The sequence below is a fragment of the Magallana gigas genome, chromosome 4, assembly GCF_963853765.1.
Source record: "Magallana gigas chromosome 4, xbMagGiga1.1, whole genome shotgun sequence".
NCBI lineage: Eukaryota > Metazoa > Mollusca > Bivalvia > Ostreida > Ostreidae > Magallana > Magallana gigas.
In genome coordinates, this window is record NC_088856.1 from 29333740 (window position 1) to 29349512 (window position 15773).

Below are 15773 nucleotides of genomic sequence, written 5' to 3' on the forward strand. Positions count from 1 at the left end.
AGTAATACGTAAAACAGTGATTTAACTGCTAAATATACAGACGTCGTCAGCCAGGTTCACCCCTCGTCGGTCGTTTCGACTCCTATCCTGGAACGTCCTCGAGATGGTGAGTCGGCAATGATTGGCCAAACCATTGCCCGTCTGTAGATGGCTTGCAGCTCTGCACGGCTCTTCCCCACCATAACCAGCATGATGACTTCTCTGCTGTTGTTGACGGTCTCCATATTCCTGCCTTTTGTTCTTTCCCATCTTATTCAATGTATAATGAAGGGAGATTGGACAATTTTGATTTATTTTAAACTAGTTAAGAATGTATTGCTAGATAACTATGAAAGTGAAATGAACCAAATTTACATGACAGACAACACATAAGAAGCCGGTCATTTCGCACTTTAATTTTTTTTAAAGAGTTATCTCCCCTTGATGAAAAAAAGAAAATTTTAATTTCGTCAAAATATCTGCGGTAATTGATTCATTTCATTTCATATTTCAATAAAAAGAAAGTTTATGCATGTATTAATAAAGAGAGTTTAACGAATTTCAAGTTAATTTTTACAATATCTTAATAAAACATATGTTGCCCATAGACTTCAATGCAAAATTCAAGGTGTAATTAGTTGGACCATAATCAAAATTTTGAAAATTCCTTTGGTGGAGTATTTTTATTTGATAACAACTTCAAAATGATATCACGATTTAGAATATCGGACCATTCATTTATAAGGTACAAAATGTGGTCATTATATACATCGAATACCTTAATTCCCAGGGTATGTCATTGCTCTCCACGTAGACTGGGCTGGGAATCCTCTGGGAAAACCATGCATGCAAAGGATGGAGTCATGCATGGGTCTTCCCAGGTAATGTACATGTAGCAAATAAAGTCCATACATGGATGACTTAATTCTTCTATGAAAGACACATGTATCTTTTTAAGTAGCCGTATCTTTTTTTCTATACATCAATAATTATAAAGGTAAGTCAAACACGATGAAATATCATGTCGCCCAATAATCCGTTCAATGTACATTTGTAATATAATACATACATGTACCCATAGTAAGTAATTATATTGAAGTTGGCTGTCACTTTTAGAGTTATCCCGCTTCTAGAGTTATCCCGCTTTGAGAGAGAGAGAGAGAGAGAGAGAGAGAGAGAGAGAGGGGGGGGTTTCTTGTATTATTCTTACAGTTATGCGCTATCAAGCCTGATTGTTCTTTATTTTCTGATTTATTACCTTTTCGATTTCGAAAAAAAAATCTGATTATATTTTAATATTGACCTGCTTCTCTTTCTCTCTCTCTCTCAAAAATAAGAAGAGAGAGAGAGAGGGAGAGAGAGAGAGAGAGAGAGAGAGAGAGAGAGAGAGAGAGAGAGAGATCTGGTACAATGTGTGCATCGAAATCCCCCTTTTAATTATTTGAGGATTAGGTCCACATGCATCACAGTTATATCAGTTTTATGCTCTTTCCATTCCTTGTTAATACATGTAATACTGAACAAGTAGGACATTCACATTATAATGCATTCAATTAATTTATTAAATTACCTATTAATCATGTTTTAAAACCCAGCATGTCTACTGTGACAAACATTGAATATACTAGTAAATAAATATGCATGTACAAATACTCTTATTGCAGTTAATCACTCATGACAAAAAAAAAACCACGCCGTGATAGAAAATCAAATTAATAAAATAAATTCATTTTAACACCTAATAATTTTATTTTTCTATGAATCATTTTTCTGTATAGGCGAAGTTTTGCTGTACAAATACAAATTGTAAATCACATGAATAGAATTCGAATATTTAATTTCTATAATACTGTTATTTTTTCACACCTCTCGTATATTTGAATTGAACACAGAGAACAGAATCATGCGGACCTAAGTTCCTGCATTCTGGAAGAAATGGTTTTGTATTATGATGGTTTTGTTTGAGACGACTCGACGAGAGAGATTTTGAACTATCTATGCACAAAATATTTTCTGTAGAAATTTTAAAAAAGTAACTATCAGCCCCAAACATCAGAGAGAGAGAGAGAGAGAGAGAGAGAGAGAGAGAGAGAGAGAGAGAGAGAGAGAGAGAGAGAGAGAGAGAGAGAGAGAGAGAGATTTCTTGTATTATTCTTACAGTTATACGCTACCAAGCCCGATTGTTTTTTATTTTCTGATTAATGTCCTTAATCTTTACACTTTGACAGTACAATACACAGAAATACCTTGCTAAGTGAAAATGTTTCCATTTCGATATTTTTAAAATGGAGACATGATTACATTATTTTAAGCAATATGAGCTGCTATTGCAGCAGCTCATATTTTTATGTTGATAATTTAAAACGAAAATTTTATTTTCTACTTAAATGAAAAAAAATCATGGTTTTTAAATTTCTGTTTGCCATATTTTTGTGGGAAAAGCCGGTAAGAAGCCTTAATTGGAGCAAAATTGAATTTTTATCGTTCTGTACAAAAATTGATCTGCTCTATATTCCTAAGAAGAGAGATCTTTATTCTGACCAAAAATAATTTTATTCCAAGTCTTATTTGTCATAAAAGTTAAGTTATATCCAGACTTATCATACTAGCAGGTTTTTGCAGCAAAATAAAATTCTAAAAATACAGCTCATACTGCTTTAAAAGTTTGTTTTTTATTGAACAACACAAAAAAGACCGAACACAAACTCCTGCATGCTCAGAAGATTTAACGTCTAAAGTTTATGTGATTTATATTAATTATATTACAACCTAGAAATGCATGCCTTTCGTATTTTATAATATAATACTGTGCACACGTGTAAAATTTTATGAAAGTTTTTTTTTACAGTTATTATTCATCAAATATTACCATGATGTAATATAAGTTTATAAGTTACACCTTACCCCATCACCTTGGTACACGTATCACGTGGCTAGCTAGACCCATACATGTACTCGTACATGCATGTTAAGTAAACATAGAAAGTTCCAAAAATATATACATTTATGAGACCCCTAGACAGAGCAAGGCCGAAATCGCGACCCCCTGCCCCCCTTAGTTTAGCATGCCTTACAGCAATTAATTGCTGAAGTAGATCATTAATACTGACAATGTGGCGGGGTTATTGGAGCCCCATAGCATTCCTTCCCTCATTGTATCGGCTCGTTAGCTCGTTAGCAAATTGGTGACCACAAACTAACGTGCAGTTATTGCTCAATAGGTGGTAATTTTGATCTCCGGCTAGTGTTTTGTGTGCTGCAGTCAGATCATACATAAATAAATCAAGCTAGATATAAAAGAGAACCAGTAGTGATGCATGTAAGTAATTAATGCAGATAAACTGGTGATTTATGGAAATGTAGAGGGGATGATGATTTTTTCTTTCAGGGGTGTGGGGGGGGGGGGTAAGGGGGGAGGGGGTATGGAACCCAGTGTAGTTAAGTGAGTATGCTCGGTAGCTGTCCTTTTATCTTAAGTATGAGTGAGTTGAATAAATGCATCCAACCATAATGAGTACCTGATTGAGATAGATAATGAATGAGTATAAACGATTACATAGGAGAGTAAGTGCAGAACAATTACATTGAGTAAGTAAGCAAAATTAAATTTATTTAGTGAATGGGGGCATACATAAGAATATGAGTAAATATGTGATTCAGGCGTGAGTCTTTGTCTGCATAAGAATAAAAAAGCGAGAGTGCCAATACCTGAATGAATGGATAGGTTAACCATTGAGCTGGTTGATGAATGACTGAATGAGTGAGCAAATACAAGAGTTTATCATAGAACCAATAATTACCTTTAATAACTACTAATAATGAATAAAATTCAATAAACGGTTGAGTGACTAAATAAGTTTGCAAGTTCGTGGGTTTTATTATTTTTAAATACGTAAGCAAAACTTAAAAAATGTCGACGTCTTTGATTTAAAGCGATGGATATTTACATGAATATGTGAATATAGATTTCATGCTGGTTTCAAATTTCGACATTATCACGATTTTAACCTTCTTTTTTCCTAACAATATAATTCTAATGAGTTTCCGATGCACCGCAGTAGTATCCAATTATGCTTTTGATATAATGCAAAGACCAATTTCAAGCATTATTCCTAATCCAATTGTACTTTAACACTTTAATTTGTCTAGAATAATATACCCTTCCTTCATGACCATTTAATCCGTCTCAATAAATTAATATCATTTAATTTGAATGACAAATATTGATGATGTTGGTAGGTTAACTGCATGTTTATTCTATTCTGTTTAATTTTTAATTTATGTTTTATTCTTTCTTAATTAATGATTTAATTTAAATGCAAAGTGAGAAACAAATAAAATAAAATAGAAATTAAAAGATAAATCAATTTTGATTTGAAGCTTGTTTCGTTCCATCTTTTGGTATCAAATAAATTCTGGAAAAAAAAAGACTTTGATTCTTCATTTGTCTAATTAATACATGAATTGTACATGACCTGCAATATAAAAAGCAAGCATGGCCCTCGTAGTTTTTGGAGGAGGTTAATCGATGATCAATATAGGCAATAAAGAAAAGAACATAATAATATTGCATTTCATCAAAAATATATCACTCGCTGCTTCGAAATGAATGAAAATTGCGTAATATGTCTAGCCATCAAACTTTCATCGGGAATAATATTTTATGTACAAATTAACAAAATTAGGATAAAATGAACGACTACATCGTTTTGTTTTACGACTTCCTGCTCCATTCCCCCTATAAAATATATGGTAGTATTAGAAACGCAACACTGTAAAAGGTGGTCTGCAGCTTGTGTTCAAGCCAAAGAAGCGACGGAAAGGAGAAGCTGGAATAATATCAGTATCATTTCTATTATTTATCGACCTATAACATACCTTCGCGTGATCTCGCGAGAACAGTCGCTTTGGAGCAGCTTGTTATCACGGGGGGAAGGAGCGACAGATGAAAATAGAGAGAAAGGAAGAGTCGAGATGAACCGGGGTCGGGGTCACGCGAGTTCGCATGGGACAAGTGCCTGTGGAAGACACAGTTTCATCATTTCGACCAAGAGAATGTAGATATTGAAGCTTGAAAATATGTGATGTGTAAAGAAAAAAAAAGTTATTTGGGAATCTAAAGGATTCCTTGCCTCTTTCGGTGCAATATTTAAAGATGGAAAGAAGAAACAAAGGAATTAGTTTCACTTGTTGTATTTAGGATCTCCTTAGGATCCTTGAACTTATCAGCGGAATTGATTGCGGAATTAATCATTCCAAATTAACAAACCCATAAAAGGATAATTTGATACGCAAAGAGAAACAGAAGAAATCTGTGATCCGTGCCTTCCTGAGATGTCTTACGTCGAGAAAATTAAAGGAGAAAGAGAATGAAAGCGAGAAAAGATATATATATATACTTGTCATATAGACTTGGAATTTAAATAGCTTGAAAGAAGGGGTTTTTAGTGGGTTTTAAATATGTTTCTTTCAGTTAGGAACAACTTTACCTTTAATTGGAGGAATTGTAGTCTAACAAATGTGCCGGTACCTACGTGCTGTGTTTATTTTTTGGATTTAAATTCATCATGCACTTACGGAGAGTATGGGATTTTTCAATCACATTTGTTGTCCAAAAGGTCGAACAAAAGGGACTACGAAGAACTCCTTTACTTAACAAAAATGTTCAATGTATGCGAAGGCATTAGAGAAACCCCTTGGCCTGCGTTTCGCTCCTTTGGGGAAATGCTACAGGACTGAATTGCTGGATCTAACAAAGCAAGCGATTGTGAGGTATGCCAAATCTCTCCTATTCTTGGATTAAGTGTTTTGAACGATTATCTCGCGTAAAAAACGTTATTTAACCAAGTTAAATACAAACGATAATCTCCTTCCATATTTGATCACGTGACTGTGGATTATTTTAAAAACCGGGGGATTAATGTAACCGTTTAAATAAATGTTTGATATTTAAGATTTGACATTTTAAGTTGACCGTATACATACATTTTGTGTATTGGAAATGGAAGGAAAGCAACCGTGATAGTGGTAAAAGTATAAAAAAAAAATCGCATAGCGTAGAAATAGCTGATTATGCATTTCGTACCACGGAATAGTGAGGTCGGAGGGCTGCGCTCCACGTCCCATCACCTCACCCCCGGGAGTTATGGTCACCGACTCAGGTCGAACTCAAACGAATCCAGACACAGTTGGTTTAAGTTCAAGCTCGCCGGATCCGGATCTCAGATTATTCCGCACAGTGATAACGAAGCTTCGGATCACGAAGGACCAGACTTCGACGAAACGGACGACCTCAGGCAGGAATTCGTGAAAAGCAAAGAACTCACGAAAAATCACGACTGTGTGAAGGAAGGCTGTAATCGTGTGGTCCTGAATGTTAGTGGAATGCGGTTCGAAACCCAGTTGCGCACCTTGAATCGACTCCCGAATACACTGCTCGGGGACGATAAAAAGCGTGAAAAGTTCTGGGATCCGCGCACTCAAGAATATTTCTTCGATCGCCATCGACCTAGTTTTCCCGCCATTCTGTATTTTTACCAAAGTGGCGGGAGACTGGAACGACCTATTGAAGTGCCAAGTGATATCTTCCTCAACGAACTCCAGTTTTTTGAACTGGGCAAGAACGTGATAAACTCTTACAAAATGAAAGAGGGATTTTTCGTCGAAACTGAAGAAGTTCCAGATATGCCGGAAGGACCTTTTCAAAGAAAAATGTGGGAGTTCTTCGAATACCCAGAATCCTCTATACCAGCCCGCATAATGGCGGGCTTTTCTGTGTTATTAATTGTCGTTTCCGTTACGACGTTTTGTGTAGAAACTCTACCTGATTTTGAGGGAACACAGTGTGTTAACACAACAAGGGAATTTGAAAACGGAACGACTGTTGAAATACAGATTCCAAATTTTCTACATCCACTGTTCATAATCGAGTCCATTTGCATTGCATGGTTTGTAATAGAACTCATAGCCCGATTGATATTTTGTCCGTCAAAGCTAGATTTTGTTAAGAATTTAATCAACTGGATTGACTTAGCCTCCATAACTCCGTATTTTATATTTATGACCGTTTTCTTTATCACTTGGGAATGCGATCAGAGTAACCAAGGGGGAGTGCTCTCCGTCCTCAGGGTTTTTCGTGTTGTGCGAATATTGAAACTAAGCAAACATTCGGAAGGCCTTAAGATTCTTGGTAAGACTTTACAGACAAGCATGAGAGAGCTGAGCATGTTTGCTTTATTTGTAGCTATCGGCGTAGTGATTTTTGGTGGTGCTATTTACTATGCCGAACTACAGCAGTCGCATACTTTCTTTACGAGTATCCCGGATGCGTTTTGGTGGGCGGTCGTTTCTATGACAACAGTTGGATACGGAGATGTTTATCCGAAAGGGATATTTGGAAAACTAGTCGGAAGTCTCACCGTCATTTCCGGTTTACTGGCCATTGCTCTTCCGGTTCCGGTTATTGTGACGAATTTCAATAACTTCTATAGGAATTCTTTGAACCGACAAAAATCCTAAGAAAGACACTGGCATATAAAAATGAAATGTGTGTATGTATTTACTTTCTTATTTCGAAGGTCGAGCATTCAGTAAGCTGAATCAGAGGAAGTTACAAAAAATTGTATTTGGCGTGAACAATTCAAATTGAAAGACAAACTGCAGGTCTCAAACAAATCTGTGATATTTGCTTAGAAAGCCAGTCCAATAAACTTCCATGTCTTTCTTTTATTTCCCACGGCACATGGTGCATACTCTTTTGTTTTGTTGTTTTTTTTAAATCCACATTGTTAGCATCTGCACATTTTGTTATGTGTGACCAAAAAAATACAAATTAAGATACTATAATTCATACTTTTCGTTGTTATAACTCTATATGTGTGTGTCCTTCCATGTTTGGTGTAGTATTATGTAGGTGTTTTTTTTTTCTTTTTACAGTGGCCAATGAATAAAATGTTTGCAAAATTAGAATCTTAATATAATAGTATTCGGAAAATTTATTTAATATGGCTCCTCCCCAGTGAATCTAGGATAGCATACCAGAGAATGTGTCTACGCGACTGCGAATAAAGAATCAGTATCGATCCATGTCTATCTATCGAATTCCAAATTTATTTGACACTTCCTGAAACGAATATAACAAGATGCAAATATCTGAATCCAGTCCACCCCACCCCCCCCCCCCCCCCAAAAAAAAGAAAAAAAAAAACCCTGAAGAAAATGAATGTAATAAAAAACAAAAAGAGGTGCTATACCTCTGTAATTTTCAATATAATTTAGTTATATTTATATATGTATACACATATACACACACGTATACATATAAACGGAGTAGTTGACCCGATGGTCAAAATATTGATGTTTGGGATTCTATAACTATAAGCGTGGAAAAAGAGAAAGTAATTTAAAAGTCTTACTGAGGTAAATGTAAGCTGTTCTGAATGAAATTCTAGCAAAGAGATCATGCAATTATTCTTCCATTGTCCGACGTTCAAAAGCCAAAGGTCAAAGTTCCATTCCCATGCCAAAAATCTTTAAGTCATTAATAATAGTCTTTAGCGTGCACTTCATCTGGTAAAGTTGCATACTTTTTATATAGGCACGTAGCATCGTTTTTGAAAGTGGGGGGGGGGGGGGGGACTCATCCAAAAAAAAAAAAGAAAAAAAAAGGGGGGGGGGATTTTAACTTTTCCAAAATCTTCAAAATCCTAATCCGTGGGGGGGGGGGGGAGGGGGGGGGGTGAGAAAAAAACAGCAATGCGACACACAATATCTACTGGCGATGACAATGTTTAATTATCAACTTTGTTTCATCTTTAATTTTCCGACGCTGATTTTTATACAGAAATTTTGTATTTTTACAACATTGGTACAATGCAGTTTTAGCATGGTTCAGTTTAAAGAAGCAATGGCATCCTTTCGGTCTTTTTCAGCAGAGCTTGGGAAAAAAAAACCACGCTTGTCGGTCCAATAATTTGCGCTTGTCAAAGAAGCAGAAATAAGGTGGCTTGTGGTGAATATACGCGTTTTATCAATTTCGGTGCTACTTCAGCTGAAGGTACATGTAATAGGTTCGATCCACATCCCCGACCGACAGATCCTTTTGTCTCACATGTACCAACTGTTCCTGTGCCCAAGCGCTCAACCTAGAAATAAAAGCTGTGAATCTGGATGAACTTTTTACCTTAGTATCCAATGTCCCGTGTATCGGTTATATCCCACCAATGTGATTAGAAAAAAACCCACCTTCGACGATTTACTATCCGACGCAATGAATGTCAAGTTGTACCCCCCCCCCCCCCCCCATCTGGCCTTGAGCACGAGTGACATATATCACGAACTTTAATTGACACCTTTAATCGATTGAGTCATTGGAATCAAGTCTACATAATAAAATAATTACACATTAATATAGCCAACAAAGAGAAAAGGTAAATAAATACTAGCAGTTTAAACCGAAAAGAAAAGTAAAAAATAAAGTTCTTTAAAAAGGGATAGTCGGAGTTTCTTCAATAATGTTTTGAATCACGCATGTAGTTTGTCGAAGTATTTTCAATGATTTAACCTTCAAGTTGGTTTAATTTCTTTTTTACAAATGAAATGATGAGGAACTATTGTGAAAATGTATAAATCCCTATCCATGAAGTTCACGTTTGCACCCAAAGATAGAGTTCTAGTATATATTGATAAAATAAGAAATTATACACGAACAAACATTTAGTGGGTTTTAAAAAAAAAAAATTGAATAAAGCATCCAGAAGTTCATATGCAGCTACAGAAAGTAAAATTTGAAAAAATAGTGATCATTTATTTGAATCATTTTTAGCCGGGCTCTGCTGAAAGCAGAGTCCTGGCTATAGGCAGGCAAATCGCCAATGTTACTATAAATAGCACAAGTAAACAAAAAACCAAACAGCGTCAAGGTAAAGCTTCCGCTATACCAAATAGTTACACAAAGAGCCACGTTTTGTCAAAAGTGTTGGCATTTTGTTTCTTTTTTTTAAATTTCGAATGAATTGTCTATCTTTTTTTGTTTTCTTATTAATAACGTATTTTTAAAACATTACTGTGCATTTTGGACACATACAATGCGCATGAATTTCCATGAACTACTTTGCTGCGCGATGAAGAAATGGGGATTGAATATATAATGCTTGTTGCAAAATTCAAGGCAGCAACTGTTGAACTTTTTAACTTCTACTAGACAGACATATTTTTTGTTTATAGCCGCTTACAAAATTTTGTCGCTCTCTGATGCTTTGCCGACATTAAAAGCATGAGAGAGAGAGAGAGAGAGAGAGAGAGAGAGAGAGAGAGAGAGAGATTTTCAGTCTTTACTACACAATATGCATAAAGACACACCAAAAGAGCCCGGCTTTCAGTACTTCAGTACTTTGATTGTCTTTGGCGTCAATTTTGAGGTTTCTCATCTATCAAATGTCGTCGTATTTTTGAATTTTCACTTTAATTAATCGATCATTATACAGTGTTTTTTAGTACATGTACATGTATTTAGTCTTTGAATTTTTTTCTTCAAAACAATACAGTATACATGTGCAGTGAGAGTGTATATCTACCTTCTTTTCAATAGGTGGGACAAAATCAACGCAAATTTTGGGACCAAGTCGACGGTTTTTGAAAATTATTTAACAGGTGTGTCTGTTTTTTTTAGGTAGAACCATTTTAGCAAGACCTTGGACTTTCGGTATCTCTTTCTTGCATCAAAACAAGTTAAAATGACGCTAATTTTGAGTGAAATATGCATTGATTGCGTAGTCTTAGCTCAAAAGCTAGACAAATCATAGCCATGGTTGAGTTGCCAGCAATGAAATAGACAGGCCTACGTCACATTTGCTGTTTGACACAACTACCCTAAGTCCAAGCTATTTTTCAAAATAATTCTATCTTTTCATTTTACGCTTATCTATAGCAAGAAACACTTCCACGGACTACATATAAATACATGTAGTATTTGCGCTGAGGTATTTTCAGACATATATGTTTCATATATTGAGCCATCGGACGTTTGGGACTTACTAACCCAGCCAAGCCCCCGACTACGGTCCTCCCCAATCAATAGGATACGGCAGGAAAACAGGTTATACAATAAATATTTAATTCAATGAAGATCATATTCGTCGATTATCATTATCAAGGGAGATTATCGAAAGGAAAAAAAAGAGCAGTAAAAACGTCACGAGTATGAAATGTTTAATCCTCTAATAATCTTGTTTTGCTGACGAAAATTTACGTCTTAGCTTGATAATTAGAAGAGGTTGGAAAGTAAGATGGCTAATAAATGAAGGAAATGGCTCTTCCTAAAATTTAAATTTTTTTAAAAAGAGAATTGACGATGCAAGAATAGTGCAAACTTGATATTTCTGCAGTTTCGCACCTTTTGAATAACATCTCAGTCAATTTTTTTTTCGGCAGGGGGGTGACGGTTGTTTATCAATTACTTTTATATCTTATTTTTTAACATTCAGATATGCTTTAATTTTTTATTCATCGTATTTAATCATCAAAATAAATCAGCTCATAAATATTGCTGTATAAAACAAGTAAAATTCAAAGAATTGGTATAAATATTGGACCTCCGGGTCCCCGATTCAATTATAGAACAGAGGGTCTATTCACAAAAAGTAGAAGAAAGCCCCACAAAGCCCTTCATTTAGAAAGTAAGAACAACAACTGTATTAAAAAAATTCTTCAAGAAAATAATCCTGTTTCTGGATGTTTCTCGGCTTTTTTTTTCTGCTGAGAAACGAAGTGCTTTATGTTAGATGAGATTGATTTAGATATATGTAGTTCTTTAATTTGTAATCATTTTACACATCTTTTTTTTTCTCTTTTTTTCTCTCATCGTATCAATGATATCATTTTCGGGGGGGGGGGGGGGGGGGGGGTTGATCGATACCCAATGAAATAAGAAAAACAATCATTTTGCTGTTTAACTCGTGTGTAAAAGATTGGATGACGTGGCAAACAATTGTTTTAATAAAAATGCAGATGTTTGAATAAATAGTCAAATTGTTTTAATAAAACATGCATATTTTAATAAATAGTGAATAAGATAATCAAATTGACAGTCCTATAGATATAACATATATATACAATGTAGATGTAAAGTATTAAAGGCGGAAAAGGAAATATGTTCCATCCGGACCAGCATATCTCTCTCTCTCTCTCTCTCTCTCTCTCTCTCTCTCTCTCTCTCTCTCTCTCTCTCTCTCTCTCTCTCTCTCTGAGAGACGGTTTCCTGTTTAAGTTGTCTTTCTTTATTCAATAATTCGTCATTTAAAAAAGGGAACTTTTATATCAAATTCTCAGGGTGCTTCTATTAATATTGTAGTCAGTGGGTTTTTTTACTGTGTCAAAATGTCAACTGTAAAAACATACATGTACATATGAGTATGTGAGAATTGTGCTAAATGTAAACTACCTTAAACTGTTGGAATTCTATGAGTATTAGCAATACCTTTATATATATACATACATTTATTTAAAGGATGCCGTTTGAGAGATACCACCCCTCCCCTCCCGACTAGGATGTTGAAGAAACACGATTTCATTTTTATTTTCAAAAACGACGCTTATCACCTTCTTGAAGTTCCATTTTTCCCCAACGTCGTCTTCAATTGAAACACTGATTATAGCGCCTACATGTAGCACTGACCCGATCGTAGAAAAGAAAGACGATTAAAAATTAAACAACTTTTATATACCTGCACATAAAAAGTTGTGTCGGAGGTCGAACTTATTACTAGTAAGTTACAATGCTGTATTGGGGGGCATGGTAAACTTAGATCGGCACGATTGTATTGTTTGTTTGTTTGCCAAAATTCATATGAATTATAAGCATAATTCAGTGCAACATATATTACGTAACATAATATGAATACAAGCTTATCTTTATAAGAAGACAGGTGAGCTAGCGCTGCAGCCATTTTTATACACATAAATGGAAAGGCCGTCCACGAGAATGTCGTTTCTCTGCTCAGATATTTTCATATTATAATTATATATTGAACTGAAGCCAAATTGATCAAATAATGAGAAATTATCTTTGTTTTACTGCTTGAAGGTCGTTTATATGTTTATAACAATCGGGCTTTTCCGTTAAAAAATATTTTTTTAAAAAATTAAAGAATTGTATCAATATGGTACTGCATTGTATCAATCGCTTCTTGTTTTTCCGACGTACTATGAAAAGATAACCTGGGTTTTTTTTTTGAGCTTGCTGAAATTATCTTGAAAGGTGAAACATGTATACCTATAAGGAAAGCTAGGTTTTACCAGCTGATCTCTACAATCTTTGCATTATGTGACCCAAGTTTTCCTTGTACTTTTATGTGTAGGTTAGACAATAAATTAAGAAACTTCAGAAACTTCAGAATTCGGATCATATCCACGCGTATTCCGGGAATATAAACTGACGTAGTTGCTAAAGCTCGCGAAAATAAGTATTCTACATAGATCTATGTGCTTGCATGTAAATACGATAAATCCCCGTCTTCTTATCTCCCTTACATTTAATTCGAACGCAGATCGAGTATAGCACTATAATTTGATTGTTAATACGAGTAAAATTTAGAAGAAAAAAATTTCCTTAATAACCTGTTCATAAAAAGTAACGAAAGTCAAACCTGGTCCGTAATTTATTTTTCAAGGCTGCACAGCAAGTTTCAAATCATTTTTTCTAACCATAGCGAAAATTTTTCTTCCTCGAGGTCTCACTTGTAAGCAACTAACCTTTACCCAGCCATTTTTGAACAAAGACAAGTACATGGGAACTATATCTATATCTGAGTTACATGCGCAGTGCGTTGTTTTTTTTACATTTAGGCTTTTTATTCTAGCAAAAGCTGGTATATGTATTAAAAAAATTCTTTATCCTTTTTTTTTTTCTTTTACATTTTTTTTCTAATTTTATGAAAACAATCGTCCTCAAATTGTAGAGAAACAAATGACAAGTTGGAACCCAGTGTAAGTTACATCAGCGAGCATGGTTTATTTAATCAATATACAAAACATACACATCTGTACCGAGAGAAATAAACACCATCAGCAAAGAAAAAAATTAACACCAGTATACACATTTACACATACACTGTACATACACAAGCAATAATTACCCATACAGCAATAATCAGTGATATAAATAATGATGGCGGAAAAAAAAAGAAAAAAAAGATGGACACACCAGTTTACAATTATTTATACACATGCAAATCATGAAACTAGGCTCGGGTTCATTTTTATACCCCCCAAAACACGATAAATAGCACTAGTGGCAACAGTACTTCTAAAATAATCTAATATCATTTAAAAAAATGTATACCTAGTACAAAATTCTGTATTGAGCTTAATTTGGTTTAGATAGGGATTGTGCACATGTGAAGCGTTGCACATTTCTCGAAAAATAACTTGTTTAACGTTGGAAAATTCTCATGCTCTTCTTCAAAAAGCCTATGGTGTTCATTTTTAAACGCATTTAGCCTTGAATCCGGAAATTAATTTTCCTACCATAATAAGCTAAATAACTAAATTTTTTATAAACACACCACAACATGATAAACACGAAGAAATAAAAAGACATGTTCCTTAACATTATATCTTTAAAACTCTTTTTTTTCTACAAATATCAGATTACTTTTCGGTTATAGCTCCTATTGTTAGAACTCCACTAACTGGTTATCAAACCAATTAAATATAGACTAACATGTAAATCTAATTCTACAGCAACAATCTTTGATATCTTCAACAGAAAAAACAACGAAAAAAAATCAGTAAAAAAATTTCTACATCGAAAATGTTTTGTTAAGATAAATTCTTTTTCAATATCTACGGTACTACGATGAAAATTGCACAACTGAAAGCATTTTGATTGTGGGCATATGGAAATAAAATACTCCATTAATATAACTGACTACCTAACGAACTAAAGATTCCAAAGAAAACATTTTTTTAAAAGTTGAAGCTTAATAAACTACAATAATTGTTTATTTGCTATTGCTATCAAAAGTTGCTATTGTTCGGGCGAAGATAAGTATTTTCAGATTGGAATATGAAACATACTACTTAATTAGCTTCGCCTTCACGGAATAAAGGGCCAAAGCATAATTAAAACGTGACAAATATTCAGCTGAGATTCGGAAGATATTAATATAAGGGACTGCTTCAGATAGAATATATCAATTCCCAAAAATTCTCGGAATAACGAACACTTTTCTGAGTATACATGGAATGGCGAGAAAAATTGCTTACGAAAATTTTACTAGAAAGGCTATATGTATATTAAATAGATACATGTATACATAAATAAAATGTAAAACATGCATGTCGCAAATGTAGCCACGTCATATTTGTTACGACATAATACAAACAGAGAGAGAGGCTGCCATGAAATAGACGAAAAAACAGAGATATTGCAAGAAAGGCCAATATTTTTTTTATACATATATATATTCTGACATGATTATGCAATATTTCCGTATAGTTATTCTCCTGACAAAGGTGCCCAAGACCTTCCGAATTGCACGATTGTTCGGATTGTCTTGGGTATTACAATATTTGCGTAACATTGCCGAATTATGGGATAACCCTGCTTGTATGTATTGATGAAAAAAAAATGTGACATAGGCACAAAAATCTCGGTATATGTTTAGGTGTATGTTAGGCTATCATTAATGGCTTATTGAAATTTGTTTAAAATATTGCAAACCATACTTTAATACTACACTGTATCTTGAAATATATTTTTTATATTTTATTATAATTTCAATATCTATTTTACT

General features: G+C 34.4%; 1 protein-coding gene across 1 annotated transcript; it reads left to right on the forward strand.

Moving 5' to 3' along the window:
• The first annotated feature begins 5138 nt into the window (after nt 1-5138).
• LOC136274623 (potassium voltage-gated channel subfamily A member 1-like) lies at nt 5139-7896 on the forward strand. The gene has a single exon (XM_066081934.1). It carries the CDS (start codon nt 6052-6054, stop codon nt 7495-7497), a length of 1446 nt encoding a protein of 481 aa, XP_065938006.1. The 5' UTR covers nt 5139-6051; the 3' UTR covers nt 7498-7896.
• The last annotated feature ends 7877 nt before the right edge of the window (nt 7897-15773 follow it).